The sequence below is a fragment of the Oncorhynchus nerka genome, linkage group LG11 (assembly GCF_034236695.1).
Source record: "Oncorhynchus nerka isolate Pitt River linkage group LG11, Oner_Uvic_2.0, whole genome shotgun sequence".
In the NCBI taxonomy this organism is placed as follows: Eukaryota; Metazoa; Chordata; class Actinopteri; order Salmoniformes; family Salmonidae; genus Oncorhynchus; species Oncorhynchus nerka.
The window spans coordinates 26,072,609-26,099,442 of NC_088406.1; the positions used below are offsets into that span (position 1 = coordinate 26,072,609).

General features: G+C 38.7%; 1 protein-coding gene across 1 annotated transcript in view; it reads right to left on the bottom strand.

The window, feature by feature from the left end:
- Nucleotides 1-26,834, bottom strand: part of LOC115126444 (chordin-like) — a 51,862-nt gene that overhangs the window by 12,946 nt on the left and 12,082 nt on the right. The window contains exons 10-13 of the mRNA XM_065024334.1: nucleotides 6,627-6,774; nucleotides 4,673-4,779; nucleotides 4,248-4,527; nucleotides 2,632-2,873 (exon numbers count right to left, since the gene is read on the bottom strand). Coding sequence (XP_064880406.1) covers nucleotides 2,632-2,873; nucleotides 4,248-4,527; nucleotides 4,673-4,779; nucleotides 6,627-6,774 — 777 coding nt within the window. The remainder of the gene's footprint in view (nucleotides 1-2,631; nucleotides 2,874-4,247; nucleotides 4,528-4,672; nucleotides 4,780-6,626; nucleotides 6,775-26,834) is intronic.

Sequence of the window (26,834 nt, forward strand, 5' to 3'; positions counted from 1 at the left end):
AGGAACAGCATGTCAGAAATCAGCTCAATGCAATTGAAGAATCCATAGACTCTAACCACTTCTGGGAAAATTGGAAAACACTAAACAAACAACAACACGAAGAATTATCTATCCAAAATGGAGATGTATGGGTAAACCACTTCTCCAATCTTTTTGGTTCTATAACAAAGAACAAAGAGCAAAAACATATACATGATCAAATACAGATCTTAGAATCAACTATTAAAGACTACCAGAACCCACTGGATTCTCCAATTACATTGAATGAGTTACAGGACAAAATAAAAACCCTTCAACCCAAAAAGGCCTGTGGTGTCGATGGTATCCTCAATGAAATGATCAAATATACAGACAACAAATTCCAATTGGCTATACTAAAACTCTTTAACATCATACTTAGCTCTGTTATCTTCCCCAATATTTGGAACCAAGGACTGATCACCCCAATCCACAAAAGTGGAGACAAATTTGACCCCAATAACTACCGTGGAATATGTGTCAACAGTAACCTTGGGAAAATCCTCTGCATTATTATTAACAGCAGACTCGTACATTTCCTCAATGAAAACAATGTACTGAGCAAATGTCAAATTGGCTTTTTACCAAATTACCGTACAACAGACCATGTATTCACCCTGCACACCCTAATTGACAACCAAACAAACCAAAACAAAGGCAAAGTCTTCTCATGCTTTGTTGATTTCAAAAAAGCCTTCGACTCAATCTGGCATGAGGGTCTGCTATACAAACTGATGGAAAGTGGTGTTGGGGGTAAAACATACGACATTATAAAATCCATGTACACAAACAACAAGTGTGCGGTTAAAATTGGCAAAAACACACACATTTCTTCACACAGGGTCGTGGGGTTAGACAGGGATGCAGCTTAAGCCCCACCCTCTTCAACATATATATCAACGAATTGGCGCGGGCACTAGAACAGTCTGCAGCACCCGGTCTCCCCCTGCTAGAATCCGAAGTCAAATGTCTGCTGTTTGCTGATGATCTGGTGCTTCTGTCACCAACCAAGGAGGGCCTACAGCAGCACCTAGATCTTATGCACAGATTCTGTCAGACCTGGGCCCTGACAGTAAATCTCAGTAAGACCAAAATAATGGTGTTCCAAAAAGGTCCAGTCACCAGGACCACAAATACAAATTCCATCTAGACACTGTTGCCCTAGAGCACACAAAAACTATACATACCTTGGCCTAAACATCAGCGCCACAGGTAACTTCCACAAAGCTGTGAACGATCTGAGAGACAAGGCAAGAAGGGCATTCTATGCCATCAAAAGAAACATAAATTTCAACATACCAATTAGGATTTGGCTAAAAATACTTGAATCAGTCATAGAGCCCATTGCCCTTTATGGTTGTGAGGTCTGGGGTCCGCTCACCAACCAAGACTTCACAAAATGGGACAAACACCAAATTGAGACTCTGCACGCAGAATTCTGCAAAAATATCCTCCGTGTACAACGTAAAACACCAAATAATGCATGCAGAGCAGAATTAGGCCGATACCCACTAATTATCAAAATCCAGAAAAGAGCCGTTAAATTCTACAACCACCTAAAAGGAAGCGATTCACAAACCTTCCATAACAAAGCCATCACCTACAGAGAGATGAACCTGGAGAAGAGTCCCTAAGCAAGCTGGTCCTGGGGCTCTGTTCACAAACACAAACACACCCTACAGAGCCCCAGGACAACAGCACAATTAGACCCAACCAAATCATGAGAAAACAAAAAGATAATTACTTAACACATTGGAAAGAATTAACAAAAAAACAGAGCAAACTAGAATGCTATTTGGCCCTACACAGAGAGTACACAGCGGCAGAATACCTGACCACTGTGACTGACCCAAAATTAAGGAAAGCTTTGACTATGTACAGACTCAGTGAGCATAGCCTTGCTATTGAGAAAGGCCGCCGTAGGCAGACATGGCTCTCAAGAGAAGACAGGCTATGTGCTCACTGCCCACAAAATGAGGTGGAAACTGAGCTGCACTTCCTAACCTCCTGCCCAATGTATGACCATATTAGAGAGACATATTTCCCCCAGATTACACAGATCCACAAAGAATTCGAAAACAAATCCAATTTTGAAAAACTCCCATATCTTTTGGGTGAAATTCCACAGTGTGCCATCACAGCAGCAATATTTGTGACCTGTTGCCACGAGAAAAGGGCAACCAGTGAAGAACAAACACCATTGTAAATACAACCCATATTTATGCTTATTCATTTTATCTTGTGTCCTTTAACTATTTGTACATTGTATATATATATATAATATGACATTTGTAATGTCTTTACTGTTTTGAAACTTCTGTATGTGTAATGTTTACTGTTAATTTTTGTTGTTTTTCACTTTATATATTCACTTTGTATGTTGTCTACCTCACTTGCTTTGGCAATGTTAACACATGTTTCCCATGCCAATAAAGCCCTTGAATTGAATTGAATTGAATATACAGAGAGAGAGAGAGAGAGAGAGAGAGAGAGAGAGAGAGAAAGAGTGAATGGAATAAGAGTCTGTTATAGACATTCTCTATATCATAATGTCATGACAAAGTTGTTCATGTGTGTTTGTCTGTGATTATTCATGTGTCTTCCTCTGCCTACCTGAGAACCGTAGAACCCTGTCAGGAGTCTCTTGTGATTGGTGCTGCGTTCGTCAAGTTCTCCGATTTCAGCCAATCCGTGGAGGTGGGCGTTGACTGTGAGGTCATCAGCTTTGCTGAGGCCTGCCACCACGATCTCATAATGGAGGTGACAGCGCTCGTCCACAGACACCCAGGCATGGCCCCCAGCACTGGTCAGGACTGGAGGAGCCACAAACTGGCCTGCCAGAGGGACAGGAATCTCTGGCGAAGGAGAGGGTTAAATATTAAAGTTAAAGAGAATAATGTCAAATTGGGATTGATGTTTTTCACCCAAACGTGGACTGGAGTGGTCATTCAGATACGTTATAAAGAAGATTCTGTGGACACTGTGACTTTAGAGGACTGGAGTTGTCTTTCAGATACTTTATAAAGAAGATTCTGTGGACACTGTGACTCTAGAGGACTGGAGTTGTCTATCAGATACTTTATAAAGAAGATTCTGTGGACACTGTGACTCTACTCTAGAGGACTGGAGTTGTCTCTCAGATACTTTATGAAGAAGATTCTGTGGACACTGTGACTCTAGAGGACTGGAGTTTGCCACCCCTGACCTTTGCATTTACTCAACCTATTTGAGTTATGCTACAGTGAAACCCAAACCAGTCCCTCATCCTTACCATCGTTCTCAGAGGGCCCTCCGTTGTCACGTGTTACTGAGGAAACTCAGAGGTCCCTCCGTTGTCCCATGTTACTGAGGAAACTCAGAGGGCCCTCAGTTGTCTCGTGTTACTGAGGAAACTCAGAGGTCCCTCCATTGTCACGTGTTACTGAGGAAACTCAGAGGGCCCTCAGTTGTCCCGTGTTACTGAGGAAACTCAGAGGGCCCTCCGTTGTCCCGTGTTACTGAGGAAACTCAGAGGGCCCTCCGTTGTCCCGTGTTACTGAGGAAACTCAGAGGGCCCTCCGTTGTCCCGTGTTACTGAGGAAACTCAGAGGGCCCTCCGTTGTCCCGTGTTACTGAGGAAACTCAGAGGGCCCTCCGTTGTCCCGTGTTACTGAGGAAACTCAGAGGGCCCTCCGTTGTCCCGTGTTACTGAGGAAACTCAGAGGGCCCTCCGTTGTCCCGTGTTACTGAGGAAACTCAGAGGGCTCTCCGTTGTCCCGTGTTACTGAGGGTGACTTTCAGACTGGTGAGGGGATCAATAAAACCATCCATTTTGGGACACATATGACTTGAATGATGCAATTCATGTAATACATTTAAATAATAAAACAGCATGAAATTCAAATGATAAAAATGTTCCTTTCGTTTTACAAGATATAAACCCCAGTAACTGTTAAACATTGATTTCGAGGCTTGACACATGTAACGTATGAAATACCTCCCAATTTAAGACAGGTGGCTAATATTTATGAGCGCCTATCCATTCAGTTGTGTGAAATTCCGCGAACTCAAAAATAATGCGGTGTCAGCGTAGCTGTCTTTCGGAGGGTTAATTAGTACCTACACCTTCCATCATTTTGACTCCGCCAGCTTTGTGCATATGGTGGAGGCGCGTGTGGATCCCCAACTGGAGGGGCAGGGGGTGCTTTAGGATTCAGCCCTAGTGCTCTGGTCTGAGGTCAGTGTCTCACCGTGTCTGGGTGCCTCCAGGCCGCTGTAGAGCAGGCCTTTGATCTGTCCGCGTAGCTCCCCCTCCTGGCTGTGTGCGGTAGCCACGTTGATGAACAGTTCGTTCTGCAGCAGCATGTGGATGTGACGAGCCTCTACGCGACTCCAGCTGCCAGCCGCCCTCCCGCTGGGCCTGTCGAACTCTGGAGTTAGGTCATACAGCACGGAGCGCTTACTGCGCCGCCGAGGCTTTAGCTCGATGGTCAAACCCATCACCTCACTGGATACCCCTACTAGCTGAACCTGTGGACGGAGCAGGATATGGGTTGGTTTGGTGGTTCAGTTCAGTGTGGTTTGGTTTGGTTCAGTTATGTAAATAGTGGCAGTACAATTCCATTAGATTAGTTATTTGAAGTTCAAATCAATTCAATTCAGTTCAGATCCATACCTGGTAGTCCAGGGTGCCGTTGTCATGGAGATGAAAGAATGCTGATCCCACACCGCCTGTCTTCCCTGGTGTCAATGCATCACCACTGGACATGACACTCTGGATGGCTGGAGAGAGAAAGAGAGGGAGTAGAGGAGGGAAAAAGACACATGAGAGAGGGAAAATGTTTTAGTAAATATTTTCTTAAATCCTTGCTATTACATAACAGATGAACAAGCAGTGCCACACTTGGACCTTTTCATGTTTCCAATAAGTAAATTGAAGGTGAAACGAGGAAGGATGATGAGTAGGGTCTCCCTGACTCTGACCTCAAAACATTGTTCCCTTTCCATTTCACACCCAGATGACTACAATCTGAATGTGACGATGAGGCAGCTCTTGCATGCGACATGAGGCAATGCTCTCTGTCGTGTTATAATTCACCATGTTAGTCTGGAGAGCCAGACAGGGGGAGCCGAGAGAGGGCCAGAACACATTGTCTCACGTCTCCGCTGTAGAAAGACGTGCGCACACACACACACACACACACACACACACACACACACACACACACACACACACACACACACACACACACACACACACACACACACACACACACCATGTCATCCCTCCACCAAGTGGGGACAATCACGGGGAATGAATACAGCACAGCCCATCCACACAGAACTTTAGGGTGAGGGTATGTGTTTGTCATCTCAAAAGAGAGAATTGTAGCTTAAATGGTGTACCCCCACCTGCTAACCCACAACCTTGGGATGAGGTAACCCTTGTTGAACATGGAGTGGTTTAGAAGACAGACAGGGAAAGACAAATAGAGAAGGAAAATAAAAGAAAGGCAGAATGGGAGTGATACAGGGGGAAGCAGTTGAAGACAGAGAAAGAACAGAACAAGATGGAGAGACAGGCAGAGAGAGAGCTACACAGATAAGAGATGTTGAGAAGCATGTAGAGAAAGAACAGAACAAGATGGAGAGACAGGCAGAGAGAGAGCTAGACAGATAAGAGATGTTGAGAAGCATGTAGAGAAAGAACAGAACAAGATGGAGAGACAGGCAGAGAGAGAGCTAGACAGATAAGAGATGTTGAGAAGCATGTAGAGAAAGAACAGAACAAGATGGAGAGACAGGCAGAGAGAGAGCTAGACAGATAAGAGATGTTGAGAAGCATGTAGAGAAAGAACAGAACAAGATGGAGAGACAGGCAGAGAGAGAGCTAGACAGATAAGAGATGTTGAGAAGCATGTAGAGAAAGAGAGAGAGAGAGAGATGTAAGGAGAGAGTGAAACAAGTGTGTTGGGTTGAATTCTTCACACATAACGTCAAGCTGTTAATCATGGAGCTGGAACACCAGTATGGAGAGTGAAGTCCAGCAGAATGTGACCTTGGCAGCGCCCAGGGTGTGTGTGTGTTTGTGTGTTCGTGTGTGGACACCAAGTGTGTGTGTGTATGAAAAAGACAACGTGTGTGTGAGTGTGATCTAAGTATATAAGTATGTTTGTGTTAGAGTCGCTTGAATGGAACATGTGCGTGCTGAAATGTCTCAGACTTTGTCTAAGACACACACCAGCGCTCCCCATCTTGGTGGACCACCAAGTCAAAAAGCAGAGCTATAAACATGGTTTTACTCCAGTGATAAGACTTGAAAGAATGAAGAGATGGAAGGAAGGAGGGAGTATTTCTAGAAGGGAGAGAATCGCTAAAACAACCATGGAGGAAAAGAAGGAGAACAAAACACATTCCTCCTACAGTAGGTCTCTGACTGGCCTCGGTTCAGGTGTGACAGGATGACAGAATGATGGATAGAACTCATAAAAAGAGGAATGAAGGTTGTTTGTGTGATGTTGAGTGACTCGAGTAACTTCCAAACAAATCGATTCAACCCATCACCTGTCTGAGTGGCTGACTGTTCACTGATTGTCTGATTGTTCTACATAAAGGGCGGTGGAGCTTACTGTCACATGACTTCCTGCCAGTGATGAAGCCGGAGATGTGTCGGGGGTCCTGGACCTCAGTTTCCACGGTGATCACCAGCTGGCCCCTTGACAACCAGAAGAGCTCCCGACTGTTCAGGTCTGTCAGAACCTCAGCAAAGTCTGTGTCCTAAAAGTAGAGAGTTGGAGAAATGGTGATATAACGTCAGAACAACCAAACCCAAATCTCTTACTAGACTTATCACAAACAAACACAGAAAGGTGATAATCGATAACAGATAATAGATACACTCACAAACACACATACCAAAACACACTAATTATGTCACTACAACACACTCTCTCTGTCTCTCTCAACAACCCCCCCACCACACATACATACACACACACAGGCTCACATAAACTCAACACACACCGACAATATGGCTTGCATTGGGGTTAATATCTCACACATTGCATCCATTTTCATATCCTTTCAATCGCCAGAGTTTGAGATAGATGGACAGAGCTTGAGATGGATAGACGGAGTTTGAGATAGATAGACAGAGCTTGAGATGGATAGACTGAGCTTGAGATAGTTAGACAGAGCTTGAGATGGATAGACTGAGCTTGACATAGTTACAGAGCTTGAGATGGATAGACTGAGCTTGAGATAGACAGAGTTTGAGATGGATAGACAGTTTGAGATAGATAGACAGAGCTTGAGATGGATAGACTGAGCTTGAGATGGATAGACTGAGCTTGAGATGGATAGACTGAGCTTGAGATGGACAGACAGAGCTTGAGATGGATAGACTGAGCTTGAGATAGATAGACAGAGCTTGAGATGGATAGACTGAGCTTGAGATGGATAGACTGAGCTTGAGATGGATAGACAGAGCTTGAGATGGATAGACTGAGCTTGAGATGGATAGACAGAGTTTGAGATAGATAGACAGAGTTTGAGATAGACAGAGTTTGAGATGGATAGACAGACAGAGTTTGAGATAGATAGACAGAGTTTGAGATAGATAGACAGTTTGAGATAGATAGACAGTTTGAGATAGATAGACAGAGTTTGAGATAGACAGTTTGAGATATATAGACAGAGTTTGAGATAGACAGAGTTTGAGATGGATAGACAGTTTGAGATAGATAGACAGTTTGAGATAGATAGACAGTTTGAGATAGACAGAGTTTGAGATAGACAGTTTGAGATAGATAGACAGAGTTTGAGATAGATAGACAGAGTTTGAGATAGATAGACAGAGTTTGAGATAGATAGACAGAGTTTTAGATAGATAGACAGAGTTTGAGATAGATAGACAGAGTTTTAGATAGATAGACAGAGTTTGAGATAGATAGACAGAGTTTGAGATGGATAGACATATTTGAGATAGATAGACAGAGTTTTAGATAGATAGACAGAGTTTGAGATAGATAGACAGAGTTTGAGATGGATAGACTGAGCTTGAGATGGATAGACTGAGCTTGAGATAGTTAGACAGAGCTTGAGATGGATAGACTGAGCTTGACATAGTTACAGAGCTTGAGATGGATAGACTGAGCTTGAGATAGACAGAGTTTGAGATGGATAGACAGTTTGAGATAGATAGACAGAGTTTGAGATAGATAGACAGACAGAGTTTGAGATAGATAGACAGAGTTTGAGATAGACAGTTTGAGATAGATAGACAGAGTTTGAGATAGACAGAGTTTGAGATAGACAGTTTGAGATAGATAGACAGAGTTTGAGATGGATAGACAGAGTTTGAGATAGATAGACAGAGTTTGAGATAGAAAGACAGAGTTTGAGATAGATAGACAGAGTTTTAGATAGATAGACAGAGTTTGAGATGGATAGACAGAGTTTGAGATGGATAGACTGAGCTTGAGATGGATAGACTGAGCTTGAGATAGTTAGACAGAGCTTGAGATGGATAGACTGAGCTTGACATAGTTACAGAGCTTGAGATGGATAGACTGAGCTTGAGATAGACAGAGTTTGAGATGGATAGACAGTTTGAGATAGATAGACAGAGTTTGAGATAGATAGACAGAGTTTGAGATAGATAGACAGTTTGAGATAGATAGACAGTTTGAGATAGATAGACAGAGTTTAAGATAGACAGTTTGAGATAGATAGACAGAGCTTGAGATGGATAGACTGAGCTTGAGATGGATAGACTGAGCTTGAGATAGACAGAGTTTGAGATGGATAGACAGTTTGAGATAGATAGACAGAGTTTGAGATAGATAGACAGAGTTTGAGATAGATAGACAGTTTGAGATAGATAGACAGTTTGAGATAGATAGACAGAGTTTAATATAGACAGTTTGAGATAGATAGACAGAGCTTGAGATGGATAGACAGAGTTTGAGATAGACAGAGTTTGAGATGGATAGACAGTTTGAGATAGATAGACAGAGTTTGAGATAGATAGACAGAGTTTGAGATAGATAGACAGTTTGAGATAGATAGACAGAGTTTGAGATAGACAGAGTTTGAGATAGATAGACAGAGTTTGAGATAGATAGACTGAGCTTGAGATGGATAGACAGAGCTTGAGATGGATAGACAGAGTTTGAGATGGATAGACAGAGTTTGAGATAGATAGACAGAGCTTGAGATGGATAGACTGAGCTTGAGATGGATAGACTGAGTTTGAGATGGATAGACAGAGCTTGAGATGGATAGACTGAGTTTGAGATAGATAGATAGAGTTTGAGATAGACAGTTTGAGATCGATAGACAGAGTTTGAGATAGATAGACAGAGTTTTAGATAGATAGACAGAGTTTGAGATAGATAGATAGAGTTTGAGATGGATAGACAGTTTGAGATAGATAGACAGAGTTTGAGATAGACAGTTTGAGATCGATAGACAGAGTTTGAGATAGACAGAGTTTGAGATGGATAGACAGTTTGAGATAGATATACAGAGTTTGAGATAGATAGACAGTTTGAGATAGATAGACAGAGTTTGAGATAGACAGTTTGAGATAGATAGACAGAGTTTGAGATAGACAGAGTTTGAGATAGACAGAGTTTGAGATAGATAGACAGAGTTTGAGATAGATAGACAGAGTTTGAGATAGATAGACAGAGTTTGAGATAGATATACAGAGTTTGAGATAGATAGACAGAGTTTGAGATAGATAGATAGAGTTTGAGATAGACAGTTTGAGATCGATAGACAGAGTTTGAGATAGACAGAGTTTGAGATAGACAGAGTTTGAGATAGATAGACAGAGTTTGAGATAGATAGACTGAGCTTGAGATAGTTAGACAGAGCTTGAGATGGATAGACTGAGCTTGAGATGGATAGACTGAGCTTGAGATAGACAGAGTTTGAGATGGATAGACAGAGTTTGAGATAGATAGACAGACAGAGTTTGAGATGGATAGACAGTTTGAGATAGATAGACAGACAGAGTTTGAGATAGATAGACAGAGTTTAAGATAGACAGTTTGAGATAGATAGACAGAGCTTGAGATGGATAGACTGAGCTTGAGATGGATAGACTGAGCTTGAGATAGACAGAGTTTGAGATGGATAGACAGTTTGAGATAGATAGACAGAGTTTGAGATAGATAGACAGAGTTTGAGATAGATAGACAGTTTGAGATAGATAGACAGTTTGAGATAGATAGACAGAGTTTAATATAGACAGTTTGAGATAGATAGACAGAGCTTGAGATGGATAGACAGAGTTTGAGATAGACAGAGTTTGAGATGGATAGACAGTTTGAGATAGATAGACAGAGTTTGAGATAGATAGACAGAGTTTGAGATAGATAGACAGTTTGAGATAGATAGACAGAGTTTGAGATAGACAGAGTTTGAGATAGATAGACAGAGTTTGAGATAGATAGACTGAGCTTGAGATGGATAGACAGAGCTTGAGATGGATAGACAGAGTTTGAGATGGATAGACAGAGTTTGAGATAGATAGACAGAGCTTGAGATGGATAGACTGAGCTTGAGATGGATAGACTGAGTTTGAGATGGATAGACAGAGCTTGAGATGGATAGACTGAGCTTGAGATGGATAGATAGAGTTTGAGATAGACAGTTTGAGATAGATAGACAGAGTTTGAGATAGATAGACAGAGTTTGAGATAGATAGACAGTTTGAGATAGATAGACAGAGTTTGAGATAGATAGACAGTTTGAGATAGATAGACAGAGTTTGAGATAGACAGTTTGAGATCGATAGACAGAGTTTGAGATAGACAGAGTTTGAGATGGATAGACAGTTTGAGATAGATAGACAGAGTTTGAGATAGATAGACAGAGTTTGAGATAGATAGACAGAGTTTGAGATAGACAGTTTGAGATAGATAGACAGAGTTTGAGATAGACAGAGTTTGAGATAGACAGAGTTTGAGATAGATAGACAGAGTTTGAGATAGATAGACAGAGTTTGAGATAGATAGACAGAGTTTGAGATAGATATACAGAGTTTGAGATAGATAGACAGAGTTTGAGATAGATAGATAGAGTTTGAGATAGACAGTTTGAGATAGATAGACAGAGTTTGAGATAGACAGAGTTTGAGATAGACAGAGTTTGAGATAGATAGACAGAGTTTGAGATAGATAGACTGAGCTTGAGATAGTTAGACAGAGCTTGAGATGGATAGACTGAGCTTGAGATGGATAGACTGAGCTTGAGATAGACAGAGTTTGAGATGGATAGACAGAGTTTGAGATAGATAGACAGACAGAGTTTGAGATGGATAGACAGTTTGAGATAGATAGACAGACAGAGTTTGAGATAGATAGACAGAGTTTGAGATAGATAGACAGAGTTTGAGATAGATAGACAGACAGAGTTTGAGATAGATAGACAGAGTTTGAGATAGACAGTTTGAGATAGATAGACAGAGTTTGAGATAGACAGAGTTTGAGATAGACAGTTTGAGATAGATAGACAGAGTTTGAGATGGATAGACAGAGTTTGAGATAGATAGACAGAGTTTGAGATAGAAAGACAGAGTTTGAGATAGATAGACAGAGTTTTAGATAGATAGACAGAGTTTGAGATGGATAGACAGAGTTTGAGATGGATAGACTGAGCTTGAGATGGATAGACTGAGCTTGAGATAGTTAGACAGAGCTTGAGATGGATAGACTGAGCTTGACATAGTTACAGAGCTTGAGATGGATAGACTGAGCTTGAGATAGATAGACAGTTTGAGATAGATAGACAGAGTTTGAGATAGATAGACAGTTTGAGATAGATAGACAGTTTGAGATAGATAGACAGAGTTTAAGATAGACAGTTTGAGATAGATAGACAGAGCTTGAGATGGATAGACTGAGCTTGAGATGGATAGACTGAGCTTGAGATAGACAGAGTTTGAGATGGATAGACAGTTTGAGATAGATAGACAGAGTTTGAGATAGATAGACAGAGTTTGAGATAGATAGACAGTTTGAGATAGATAGACAGTTTGAGATAGATAGACAGAGTTTAATATAGACAGTTTGAGATAGATAGACAGAGCTTGAGATGGATAGACAGAGTTTGAGATAGACAGAGTTTGAGATGGATAGACAGTTTGAGATAGATAGACAGAGCTTGAGATGGATAGACTGAGCTTGAGATGGATAGACTGAGTTTGAGATGGATAGACAGAGCTTGAGATGGATAGACTGAGCTTGAGATGGATAGACAGAGTTTGAGATAGACAGTTTGAGATATAGACAGAGTTTGAGATAGATAGACAGAGTTTGAGATAGATAGACAGTTTGAGATAGATAGACAGAGTTTGAGATAGATAGACAGTTTGAGATAGATAGACAGAGTTTGAGATAGACATAGATAGACAGAGTTTGAGATAGAGTTTGAGATGGATAGAGTTTGAGATAGATATACAGAGTTTGAGATAGATAGACAGAGTTTGAGATAGATAGACAGAGTTTGAGATAGACAGTTTGAGATAGATAGACAGAGTTTGAGATAGATAGACAGAGTTTGAGATAGACAGAGTTTGAGATAGATAGACAGAGTTTGAGATAGATAGATAGACAGAGTTTGAGATAGATAGACAGAGTTTGAGATAGATAGACAGAGTTTGAGATTGAGATAGACAGAGTTTGAGATAGATAGACAGAGTTTTAGATAGATAGACAGAGTTTGAGATAGATAGATAGAGTTTGAGATAGATAGACAGAGTTTGAGATAGATAGACAGAGTTTGAGATAGATAGACAGAGTTTGAGATAGATAGACAGAGTTTGAGATAGATAGACAGAGTTTGAGATAGATAGACAGAGATAGATAGACAGTTTGAGATAGACAGAGTTTGAGATAGACAGTTTGAGATGGAGACAGTTTGAGATAGATAGACAGAGTTTGAGATAGATAGACAGAGTTTGAGATAGATAGACAGAGTTTGAGATAGATAGAGTTTGAGATAGATAGACAGAGCTTGAGATAGATAGACAGAGCTTGAGATGGATAGACTGAGTTTGAGATGGATAGACTGAGCTTGAGATAGACAGAGTTTGAGATGGACAGACAGAGTTTGAGATGGATAGACAGACAGAGTTTGAGATAGATAGACAGAGTTTGAGATGGATAGACAGTTTGAGATAGATAGACAGACAGAGTTTGAGATAGATAGACAGAGTTTGAGATAGATAGACAGAGTTTTAGATAGATAGACAGAGTTTGAGATAGATATACAGAGTTTGAGATAGATAGACAGAGTTTGAGATAGATAGACAGTAGATAGACAGAGTTTGAGATGGATAGACAGAGATGGATAGACAGTTTGAGATGATAGACAGAGTTTGAGATAGATAGACAGAGTTTGAGATAGATAGACAGAGTTTGAGATAGATAGACAGAGTTTTAGATAGATAGACAGAGTTTGAGATAGATATACAGAGTTTGAGATAGATAGACAGAGTTTGAGATAGATAGACAGTTTGAGATAGATAGACAGAGTTTGAGATGGATAGACAGAGTTTGAGATAGACAGAGTTTGAGATGGATAGACAGTTTGAGATAGATAGACAGAGTTTGAGATAGATAGACAGACAGAGTTTGAGATAGATAGACAGTTTGAGATAGATAGACAGAGTTTGAGATAGATAGACAGTTTGAGATAGATAGACAGAGTTTGAGATAGATAGACAGAGTTTGAGATAGACAGAGTTTGAGATGGATAGACAGACAGAGTTTGAGATAGATAGACAGAGTTTGAGATAGATAGACAGAGTTTGAGATAGACAGTTTGAGATAGATAGACAGAGTTTGAGATAGACAGAGTTTGAGATAGACAGTTTGAGATAGATAGACAGAGTTTGAGATGGATAGACAGAGTTTGAGATAGATAGACAGAGTTTGAGATAGAAAGACAGAGTTTGAGATAGATAGACAGAGTTTGAGATAGATAGACAGAGTTTGAGATGGATAGACAGAGTTTGAGATGGATAGACTGAGCTTGAGATGGATAGACTGAGCTTGAGATAGATAGACAGAGCTTGAGATGGATAGACTGAGCTTGAGATAGACAGACAGATGGATAGAGATGAGATAGACAGAGTTTGAGATAGACAGTTTGAGATAGATAGAGAGTTTGAGATAGATAGACAGAGTTTGAGATAGATAGACAGAGATAGATTGAGATGGATAGACAGAGCTTTGGATAGATAGATGGAGACAGAGTTTGAGATAGATAGACAGAGCTTGAGATGGATAGACAGAGATTTGAGTTTGAGATGGATAGACAGAGTTTGAGATGGATAGACAGAGCTTGAGATGACAGTTTGAGATCTGAGAGTTTGAGATAGAGTTTGAGAGACAGAGTTTGAGATAGATAGACAGAGTTTGAGATAGATAGACAGAGTTTGAGATAGATAGACAGTTTGAGATAGATATACAGAGTTTGAGATAGATAGACAGTTTGAGATAGATAGACAGAGTTTGAGATAGACAGTTTGAGATAGATATACAGAGTTTGAGATAGATAGACAGTTTGAGATAGATAGACAGAGTTTGAGATAGACAGTTTGAGATAGATAGACAGAGTTTGAGATAGACAGAGTTTGAGATAGACAGAGTTTGAGATAGATAGACAGAGTTTGAGATAGATAGACAGAGTTTGAGATAGATAGACAGAGTTTGAGATAGATATACAGAGTTTGAGATAGATAGACAGAGTTTGAGATAGATAGACAGAGTTTGAGATAGACAGTTTGAGATATAGACAGAGTTTGAGATTTGAGATAGACAGAGTTTGAGATAGATAGACAGAGTTTGAGATAGATAGACTGAGCTTGAGATAGTTAGACAGAGCTTGAGATGGATAGACTGAGCTTGAGATGGATAGACTGAGCTTGAGATAGACAGAGTTTGAGATGGATAGACAGAGTTTGAGATAGATAGACAGACAGAGTTTGAGATGGATAGACAGTTTGAGATAGATAGACAGACAGAGTTTGAGATAGATAGACAGAGTTTGAGATAGATAGACAGAGTTTGAGATAGATAGACAGACAGAGTTTGAGATAGATAGACAGAGTTTGAGATAGACAGTTTGAGATAGATAGACAGAGTTTGAGATAGACAGAGTTTGAGATAGAGTTTGAGATAGATAGACAGAGTTTGAGATGATAGACAGAGTTTGAGATATAGACAGAGTTTGAGATAGAAAGACAGAGTTTGAGATAGATAGACAGAGTTTTAGATAGATAGACAGAGTTTGAGATGGATAGACAGATTTTGAGATGGATAGACTGAGCTTGAGATGGATAGACTGAGCTTGAGATAGTTAGACAGAGCTTGAGATGGATAGACTGAGCTTGACATAGTTACAGAGCTTGAGATGGATAGACTGAGCTTGAGATAGACAGAGTTTGAGATGGATAGACAGTTTGAGATAGATAGACAGAGTTTGAGATAGATAGACAGAGTTTGAGATAGATAGACAGTTTGAGATAGATAGACAGTTTGAGATAGATAGACAGAGTTTAAGATAGACAGTTTGAGATAGATAGACAGAGCTTGAGATGGATAGACTGAGCTTGAGATGGATAGACTGAGCTTGAGATAGACAGAGTTTGAGATGGATAGACAGTTTGAGATAGATAGACAGAGTTTGAGATAGATAGACAGAGTTTGAGATAGATAGACAGTTTGAGATAGATAGACAGTTTGAGATAGATAGACAGAGTTTAATATAGACAGTTTGAGATAGATAGACAGAGCTTGAGATGGATAGACAGAGTTTGAGATAGACAGAGTTTGAGATGGATAGACAGTTTGAGATAGATAGACAGAGTTTGAGATAGATAGACAGAGTTTGAGATAGATAGACAGTTTGAGATAGATAGACAGAGTTTGAGATAGACAGAGTTTGAGATAGATAGACAGAGTTTGAGATAGATAGACTGAGCTTGAGATGGATAGACAGAGCTTGAGATGGATAGACAGAGTTTGAGATGGATAGACAGAGTTTGAGATAGATAGACAGAGCTTGAGATGGATAGACTGAGCTTGAGATGGATAGACTGAGTTTGAGATGGATAGACAGAGCTTGAGATGGATAGACTGAGCTTGAGATGGATAGATAGAGTTTGAGATAGACAGTTTGAGATCGATAGACAGAGTTTGAGATAGATAGACAGAGTTTGAGATAGATAGACAGTTTGAGATAGATAGACAGAGTTTGAGATAGATAGACAGTTTGAGATAGATAGACAGAGTTTGAGATAGACAGTTTGAGATCGATAGACAGAGTTTGAGATAGACAGAGTTTGAGATGGATAGACAGTTTGAGATAGATATACAGAGTTTGAGATAGATAGACAGTTTGAGATAGATAGACAGAGTTTGAGATAGACAGTTTGAGATAGATAGACAGAGTTTGAGATAGACAGAGTTTGAGATAGACAGAGTTTGAGATAGATAGACAGAGTTTGAGATAGATAGACAGAGTTTGAGATAGATAGACAGAGTTTGAGATAGATATACAGAGTTTGAGATAGATAGACAGAGTTTGAGATAGATAGATAGAGTTTGAGATAGACAGTTTGAGATCGATAGACAGAGTTTGAGATAGATAGACAGAGTTTGAGATAGATAGACAGAGTTTGAGATAGATAGACTGAGCTTGAGATAGTTAGACAGAGCTTGAGATGGATAGACTGAGCTTGAGATGGATAGACTGAGCTTGAGATAGACAGAGTTTGAGATGGATAGACAGAGTTTGAGATAGATAGACAGACAGAGTTTGAGATGGATAGACAGTTTGAGATAGATAGACAGACAGAGTTTGAGATAGATAGACAGAGTTTGAGATAGATAGACAGAGTTTTAGATAGATAGACAGAGTTTGAGATAGATATACAGAGTTTGAGATAGATAGACAGAGTTTTAGATAGATAGACAGTTTGAGATAGACAGAGTAGATGGATAGACAGTTTGAGATAGATAGAGTTTGAGATGGATAGACAGTTTGAGATAGATAGACAGAGTTTGAGATAGACAGAGTTTGAGATAGATAGACAGAGTTTGAGATAGATAGACTGAGCTTGAGATAGTTAGACAGAGCTTGAGATGGATAGACTGAGCTTGAGATGGATAGACTGAGCTTGAGATAGACAGAGTTTGAGATGGATAGACAGAGTTTGAGATAGATAGACAGACAGAGTTTGAGATAGATAGACAGAGTTTGAGATGGATAGACAGTTTGAGATAGATAGACAGACAGAGTTTGAGATAGATAGACAGAGTTTGAGATAGATAGACAGAGTTTTAGATAGATAGACAGAGTTTGAGATAGATATACAGAGTTTGAGATAGATAGACAGAGTTTGAGATAGATAGACAGTTTGAGATAGACAGAGTTTGAGATGGATAGACAGTTTGAGATGGATAGACAGTTTGAGATGGATAGACAGAGTTTGAGATAGATATACAGAGTTTGAGATAGATAGACAGAGTTTGAGATAGATAGACAGTTTGAGATAGATAGACAGAGTTTGAGATGGATAGACAGAGTTTGAGATAGACAGAGTTTGAGATGGATAGACAGTTTGAGATAGATAGACAGAGTTTGAGATAGATAGACAGACAGAGTTTGAGATAGATAGACAGTTTGAGATAGATAGACTGAGCTTGAGATGGATATACAGAGCTTGAGATAGATAGAGTTTGAGATAGACAGAGTTTGAGATAGATAGACAGAGTTTGAGATAGATAGACAGAGTTTGAGATAGATATACAGTTTGAGATAGATAGACAGAGTTTGAGATAGATATACAGAGTTTGAGATAGATAGACAGAGTTTGAGATAGATAGACAGAGTTTGAGATAGATAGACAGAGTTTGAGATAGATATACAGAGTTTGAGATAGATAGACAGAGTTTGAGATAGATATACAGAGTTTGAGATAGATAGACAGAGTTTGAGATAGATAGATAGAGTTTGAGATAGACAGTTTGAGATAGATAGACAGAGTTTGAGATAGACAGAGTTTGAGATAGACAGTTTTAGATAGATAGACAGAGTTTGAGATAGATATACAGAGTTTGAGATAGATAGACAGTTTGAGATAGATAGACAGAGTTTGAGATAGACAGAGTTTGAGATAGATAGACAGAGTTTGAGATAGATAGACTGAGCTTGAGATGGATAGACAGAGCTTGAGATGGATAGACAGAGTTTGAGATGGATAGACAGAGTTTGAGATAGATAGACAGAGCTTGAGATGGATAGACTGAGCTTGAGATGGATAGACTGAGTTTGAGATGGATAGACAGAGCTTGAGATGGATAGACTGAGCTTGAGATGGATAGATAGAGTTTGAGATAGACAGTTTGAGATCGATAGACAGAGTTTGAGATAGATAGACAGAGTTTGAGATAGATAGACAGTTTGAGATAGATAGACAGAGTTTGAGATAGATAGACAGTTTGAGATAGATAGACAGAGTTTGAGATAGACAGTTTGAGATCGATAGACAGAGTTTGAGATAGACAGAGTTTGAGATGGATAGACAGTTTGAGATAGATATACAGAGTTTGAGATAGATAGACAGTTTGAGATAGATAGACAGAGTTTGAGATAGACAGTTTGAGATAGATAGACAGAGTTTGAGATAGACAGAGTTTGAGATAGACAGAGTTTGAGATAGATAGACAGAGTTTGAGATAGATAGACAGAGTTTGAGATAGATAGACAGAGTTTGAGATAGATATACAGAGTTTGAGATAGATAGACAGAGTTTGAGATAGATAGATAGAGTTTGAGATAGACAGTTTGAGATCGATAGACAGAGTTTGAGATAGACAGAGTTTGAGATAGACAGAGTTTGAGATAGATAGACAGAGTTTGAGATAGATAGACTGAGCTTGAGATAGTTAGACAGAGCTTGAGATGGATAGACTGAGCTTGAGATGGATAGACTGAGCTTGAGATAGACAGAGTTTGAGATGGATAGACAGAGTTTGAGATAGATAGACAGACAGAGTTTGAGATAGATAGACAGAGTTTGAGATGGATAGACAGTTTGAGATAGATAGACAGACAGAGTTTGAGATAGATAGACAGAGTTTGAGATAGATAGACAGAGTTTTAGATAGATAGACAGAGTTTGAGATAGATATACAGAGTTTGAGATAGATAGACAGAGTTTGAGATAGATAGACAGTTTGAGATAGACAGAGTTTGAGATGGATAGACAGTTTGAGATGGATAGACAGTTTGAGATGGATAGACAGAGTTTGAGATAGATAGACAGAGTTTGAGATAGATAGACAGAGTTTGAGATAGATATACAGAGTTTGAGATAGATAGACAGAGTTTGAGATAGATATACAGAGTTTGAGATAGATAGACAGAGTTTGAGATAGATAGACAGTTTGAGATAGATAGACAGAGTTTGAGATGGATAGACAGAGTTTGAGATGGATAGACAGAGTTTGAGATGGATAGACAGTTTGAGATAGATAGACAGAGTTTGAGATGGATAGACAGTTTGAGATAGATAGACAGAGTTTGAGATAGATAGACAGAGTTTGAGATAGATAGACAGTTTGAGATAGATAGACAGAGTTTGAGATAGACAGAGTTTGAGATAGATAGACAGAGTTTGAGATAGATAGACTGAGCTTGAGATGGATAGACAGAGCTTGAGATGGATAGACAGAGTTTGAGATGGATAGACAGAGTTTGAGATAGATAGACAGAGCTTGAGATGGATAGACTGAGCTTGAGATGGATAGACAGAGTTTGAGATGGATAGACAGAGCTTGAGATGGATAGACTGAGCTTGAGATGGATAGATAGAGTTTGAGATAGACAGTTTGAGATCGATAGACAGAGTTTGAGATAGATAGACAGAGTTTGAGATAGATAGACAGTTTGAGATAGATAGACAGAGTTTGAGATAGATAGACAGTTTGAGATAGATAGACAGAGTTTGAGATAGACAGTTTGAGATCGATAGACAGAGTTTGAGATAGACAGAGTTTGAGATGGATAGACAGTTTGAGATAGATATACAGAGTTTGAGATAGATAGACAGTTTGAGATAGATAGACAGAGTTTGAGATAGACAGTTTGAGATAGATAGACAGAGTTTGAGATAGACAGAGTTTGAGATAGACAGAGTTTGAGATAGATAGACAGAGTTTGAGATAGATAGACAGAGTTTGAGATAGATAGACAGAGTTTGAGATAGATATACAGAGTTTGAGATAGATAGACAGAGTTTGAGATAGATAGATAGAGTTTGAGATAGACAGTTTGAGATCGATAGACAGAGTTTGAGATAGACAGAGTTTGAGATAGACAGAGTTTGAGATAGATAGACAGAGTTTGAGATAGATAGACTGAGCTTGAGATAGTTAGACAGAGCTTGAGATGGATAGACTGAGCTTGAGATGGATAGACTGAGCTTGAGATAGACAGAGTTTGAGATGGATAGACAGAGTTTGAGATAGATAGACAGACAGAGTTTGAGATGGATAGACAGTTTGAGATAGATAGACAGACAGAGTTTGAGATAGATAGACAGAGTTTGAGATAGATAGACAGAGTTTTAGATAGATAGACAGAGTTTGAGATAGATATACAGAGTTTGAGATAGATAGACAGAGTTTGAGATAGATAGACAGTTTGAGATAGACAGAGTTTGAGATGGATAGACAGTTTGAGATGGATAGACAGTTTGAGATGGATAGACAGAGTTTGAGATAGATAGACAGAGTTTGAGATAGATAGACAGAGTTTGAGATAGATATACAGAGTTTGAGATAGATAGACAGAGCTTGAGATAGTTAGACAGAGCTTGAGATGGATAGACTGAGCTTGAGATGGATAGACTGAGCTTGAGATAGACAGAGTTTGAGATGGATAGACAGAGTTTGAGATAGATAGACAGACAGAGTTTGAGATAGATAGACAGAGTTTGAGATGGATAGACAGTTTGAGATAGATAGACAGACAGAGTTTGAGATAGATAGACAGAGTTTGAGATAGATAGACAGAGTTTTAGATAGATAGACAGAGTTTGAGATAGATATACAGAGTTTGAGATAGATAGACAGAGTTTGAGATAGATAGACAGTTTGAGATAGACAGAGTTTGAGATGGATAGACAGTTTGAGATGGATAGACAGTTTGAGATGGATAGACAGAGTTTGAGATAGATATACAGAGTTTGAGATAGATAGACAGAGTTTGAGATAAATAGACAGTTTGAGATAGATAGACAGAGTTTGAGATGGATAGACAGAGTTTGAGATGGATAGACAGAGTTTGAGATGGATAGACAGTTTGAGATAGATAGACAGAGTTTGAGATAGATAGACAGACAGAGTTTGAGATAGATAGACAGTTTGAGATAGATAGACTGAGCTTGAGATGGATATACAGAGCTTGAGATAGATAGAGTTTGAGATAGACAGAGTTTGAGATAGATAGACAGAGTTTGAGATAGATAGACAGAGTTTGAGATAGATATACAGTTTGAGATAGATAGACAGAGTTTGAGATAGATATACAGAGTTTGAGATAGATAGACAGAGTTTGAGATAGATAGACAGAGTTTGAGATAGATAGACAGAGTTTGAGATAGATATACAGAGTTTGAGATAGATAGACAGAGTTTGAGATAGATATACAGAGTTTGAGATAGATAGACAGAGTTTGAGATAGATAGATAGAGTTTGAGATAGACAGTTTGAGATCGATAGACAGAGTTTGAGATAGACAGAGTTTGAGATAGACAGTTTTTAGATAGATAGACAGAGTTTGAGATAGATATACAGAGTTTGAGATAGATAGACAGTTTGAGATAGATAGACAGAGTTTGAGATAGACAGAGTTTGAGATAGATAGACAGAGTTTGAGATAGATAGACTGAGCTTGAGATGGATAGACAGAGCTTGAGATGGATAGACAGAGTTTGAGATGGATAGACAGAGTTTGAGATAGATAGACAGAGCTTGAGATGGATAGACTGAGCTTGAGATGGATAGACTGAGTTTGAGATGGATAGACAGAGCTTGAGATGGATAGACTGAGCTTGAGATGGATAGATAGAGTTTGAGATAGACAGTTTGAGATCGATAGACAGAGTTTGAGATAGATAGACAGAGTTTGAGATAGATAGACAGTTTGAGATAGATAGACAGAGTTTGAGATAGATAGACAGTTTGAGATAGATAGACAGAGTTTGAGATAGACAGTTTGAGATCGATAGACAGAGTTTGAGATAGACAGAGTTTGAGATGGATAGACAGTTTGAGATAGATATACAGAGTTTGAGATAGATAGACAGTTTGAGATAGATAGACAGAGTTTGAGATAGACAGTTTGAGATAGATAGACAGAGTTTGAGATAGACAGAGTTTGAGATAGACAGAGTTTGAGATAGATAGACAGAGTTTGAGATAGATAGACAGAGTTTGAGATAGATAGACAGAGTTTGAGATAGATATACAGAGTTTGAGATAGATAGACAGAGTTTGAGATAGATAGATAGAGTTTGAGATAGACAGTTTGAGATCGATAGACAGAGTTTGAGATAGACAGAGTTTGAGATAGACAGAGTTTGAGATAGATAGACAGAGTTTGAGATAGATAGACTGAGCTTGAGATAGTTAGACAGAGCTTGAGATGGATAGACTGAGCTTGAGATGGATAGACTGAGCTTGAGATAGACAGAGTTTGAGATGGATAGACAGAGTTTGAGATAGATAGACAGACAGAGTTTGAGATAGATAGACAGAGTTTGAGATGGATAGACAGTTTGAGATAGATAGACAGACAGAGTTTGAGATAGATAGACAGAGTTTGAGATAGATAGACAGAGTTTTAGATAGATAGACAGAGTTTGAGATAGATATACAGAGTTTGAGATAGATAGACAGAGTTTGAGATAGATAGACAGTTTGAGATAGACAGAGTTTGAGATGGATAGACAGTTTGAGATGGATAGACAGTTTGAGATGGATAGACAGAGTTTGAGATAGATAGACAGAGTTTGAGATAGATAGACAGAGTTTGAGATAGATATACAGAGTTTGAGATAGATAGACAGAGTTTGAGATAGATATACAGAGTTTGAGATAGATAGACAGAGTTTGAGATAGATAGACAGTTTGAGATAGATAGACAGAGTTTGAGATGGATAGACAGAGTTTGAGATGGATAGACAGAGTTTGAGATGGATAGACAGTTTGAGATAGATAGACAGAGTTTGAGATAGATAGACAGACAGAGTTTGAGATAGATAGACAGTTTGAGATAGATAGACTGAGCTTGAGATGGATATACAGAGCTTGAGATAGATAGAGTTTGAGATAGACAGAGTTTGAGATAGATAGACAGAGTTTGAGATAGATAGACAGAGTTTGAGATAGATATACAGTTTGAGATAGATAGACAGAGTTTGAGATAGATATACAGAGTTTGAGATAGATAGACAGAGTTTGAGATAGATAGACAGAGTTTGAGATAGATAGACAGAGTTTGAGATAGATATACAGAGTTTGAGATAGATAGACAGAGTTTGAGATAGGTATACAGAGTTTGAGATAGATAGACAGAGTTTGAGATAGATAGATAGAGTTTGAGATAGACAGTTTGAGATCGATAGACAGAGTTTGAGATAGACACAGTTTGAGATAGACAGTTTTAGATAGATAGACAGAGTTTGAGATAGATATACAGAGTTTGAGATAGATAGACAGTTTGAGATAGATAGACAGAGTTTGAGATAGACAGAGTTTGAGATAGATAGACAGAGTTTGAGATAGATAGACTGAGCTTGAGATGGATAGACAGAGCTTGAGATGGATAGACAGAGTTTGAGATGGATAGACAGAGTTTGAGATAGATAGACAGAGCTTGAGATGGATAGACAGAGCTTGAGATGGATAGACTGAGTTTGAGATGGATAGACAGAGCTTGAGATGGATAGACTGAGCTTGAGATGGATAGATAGAGTTTGAGATAGACAGTTTGAGATCGATAGACAGAGTTTGAGATAGATAGACAGAGTTTGAGATAGATAGACAGTTTGAGATAGATAGACAGAGTTTGAGATAGATAGACAGTTTGAGATAGATAGACAGAGTTTGAGATAGACAGTTTGAGATCGATAGACAGAGTTTGAGATAGACAGAGTTTGAGATGGATAGACAGTTTGAGATAGATATACAGAGTTTGAGATAGATAGACAGTTTGAGATAGATAGACAGAGTTTGAGATAGACAGTTTGAGATAGATAGACAGAGTTTGAGATAGACAGAGTTTGAGATAGACAGAGTTTGAGATAGATAGACAGAGTTTGAGATAGATAGACAGAGTTTGAGATAGATAGACAGAGTTTGAGATAGATATACAGAGTTTGAGATAGATAGACAGAGTTTGAGATAGATAGATAGAGTTTGAGATAGACAGTTTGAGATCGATAGACAGAGTTTGAGATAGACAGAGTTTGAGATAGACAGAGTTTGAGATAGATAGACAGAGTTTGAGATAGATAGACTGAGCTTGAGATAGTTAGACAGAGCTTGAGATGGATAGACTGAGCTTGAGATGGATAGACTGAGCTTGAGATAGACAGAGTTTGAGATGGATAGACAGAGTTTGAGATAGATAGACAGACAGAGTTTGAGATAGATAGACAGAGTTTGAGATGGATAGACAGTTTGAGATAGATAGACAGACAGAGTTTGAGATAGATAGACAGAGTTTGAGATAGATAGACAGAGTTTTAGATAGATAGACAGAGTTTGAGATAGATATACAGAGTTTGAGATAGATAGACAGAGTTTGAGATAGATAGACAGTTTGAGATAGACAGAGTTTGAGATGGATAGACAGTTTGAGATGGATAGACAGAGTTTGAGATAGATAGACAGAGTTTGAGATAGATAGACAGAGTTTGAGATAGATATACAGAGTTTGAGATAGATAGACAGAGCTTGAGATAGTTAGACAGAGCTTGAGATGGATAGACTGAGCTTGAGATGGATAGACTGAGCTTGAGATAGACAGAGTTTGAGATGGATAGACAGAGTTTGAGATAGATAGACAGACAGAGTTTGAGATAGATAGACAGAGTTTGAGATGGATAGACAGTTTGAGATAGATAGACAGACAGAGTTTGAGATAGATAGACAGAGTTTGAGATAGATAGACAGAGTTTTAGATAGATAGACAGAGTTTGAGATAGATATACAGAGTTTGAGATAGATAGACAGAGTTTGAGATAGATAGACAGTTTGAGATAGACAGAGTTTGAGATGGATAGACAGTTTGAGATGGATAGACAGTTTGAGATGGATAGACAGAGTTTGAGATAGATAGACAGAGTTTGAGATAGATAGACAGAGTTTGAGATAGATATACAGAGTTTGAGATAGATAGACAGAGTTTGAGATAGATATACAGAGTTTGAGATAGATAGACAGAGTTTGAGATAGATAGACAGTTTGAGATAGATAGACAGTTTGAGATAGATAGACAGAGTTTGAGATGGATAGACAGAGTTTGAGATGGATAGACAGTTTGAGATAGATAGACAGAGTTTGAGATAGATAGACAGACAGAGTTTGAGATAGATAGACAGTTTGAGATAGATAGACTGAGCTTGAGATGGATATACAGAGCTTGAGATAGATAGAGTTTGAGATAGACAGAGTTTGACATAGATAGACAGAGTTTGAGATAGATAGACAGAGTTTGAGATAGATATACAGTTTGAGATAGATAGACAGAGTTTGAGATAGATATACAGAGTTTGAGATAGATAGACAGAGTTTGAGATAGATAGACAGAGTTTGAGATAGATAGACAGAGTTTGAGATAGATATACAGAGTTTGAGATAGATAGACAGAGTTTGAGATAGATATACAGAGTTTGAGATAGATAGACAGAGTTTGAGATAGATAGATAGAGTTTGAGATAGACAGTTTGAGATCGATAGACAGAGTTTGAGATAGACAGAGTTTGAGATAGACAGTTTTAGATAGATAGACAGAGTTTGAGATAGATATACAGAGTTTGAGATAGATAGACAGAGTTTGAGATAGATAGACAGTTTGAGATAGATAGACAGAGTTTGAGATGGATAGACAGAGTTTGAGATAGACAGAGTTTGAGATGGATAGACAGTTTGAGATAGATAGACAGAGTTTGAGATAGATAGACAGACAGAGTTTGAGATAGATAGACAGTTTGAGATAGATAGACTGAGCTTGAGATGGATATACAGAGCTTGAGATAGATAGAGTTTGAGATAGACAGAGTTTGAGATAGATAGACAGAGTTTGAGATAGATAGACAGAGTTTGAGATAGATATACAGTTTGAGATAGATAGACAGAGTTTGAGATAGATATACAGAGTTTGAGATAGATAGACAGAGTTTGAGATAGATAGACAGAGTTTGAGATAGATAGACAGAGTTTGAGATAGATATACAGAGTTTGAGATAGATAGACAGAGTTTGAGATAGATATACAGAGTTTGAGATAGATAGACAGAGTTTGAGATAGATAGATAGAGTTTGAGATAGACAGTTTGAGATCGATAGACAGAGTTTGAGATAGACAGAGTTTGAGATAGACAGTTTGAGATCGATAGACAGAGTTTGAGATAGACAGAGTTTGAGATAGACAGAGTTTGAGATAGATAGACAGAGTTTGAGATAGATATACAGAGTTTGAGATAGATAGACAGAGTTTGAGATAGATAGATAGAGTTTGAGATAA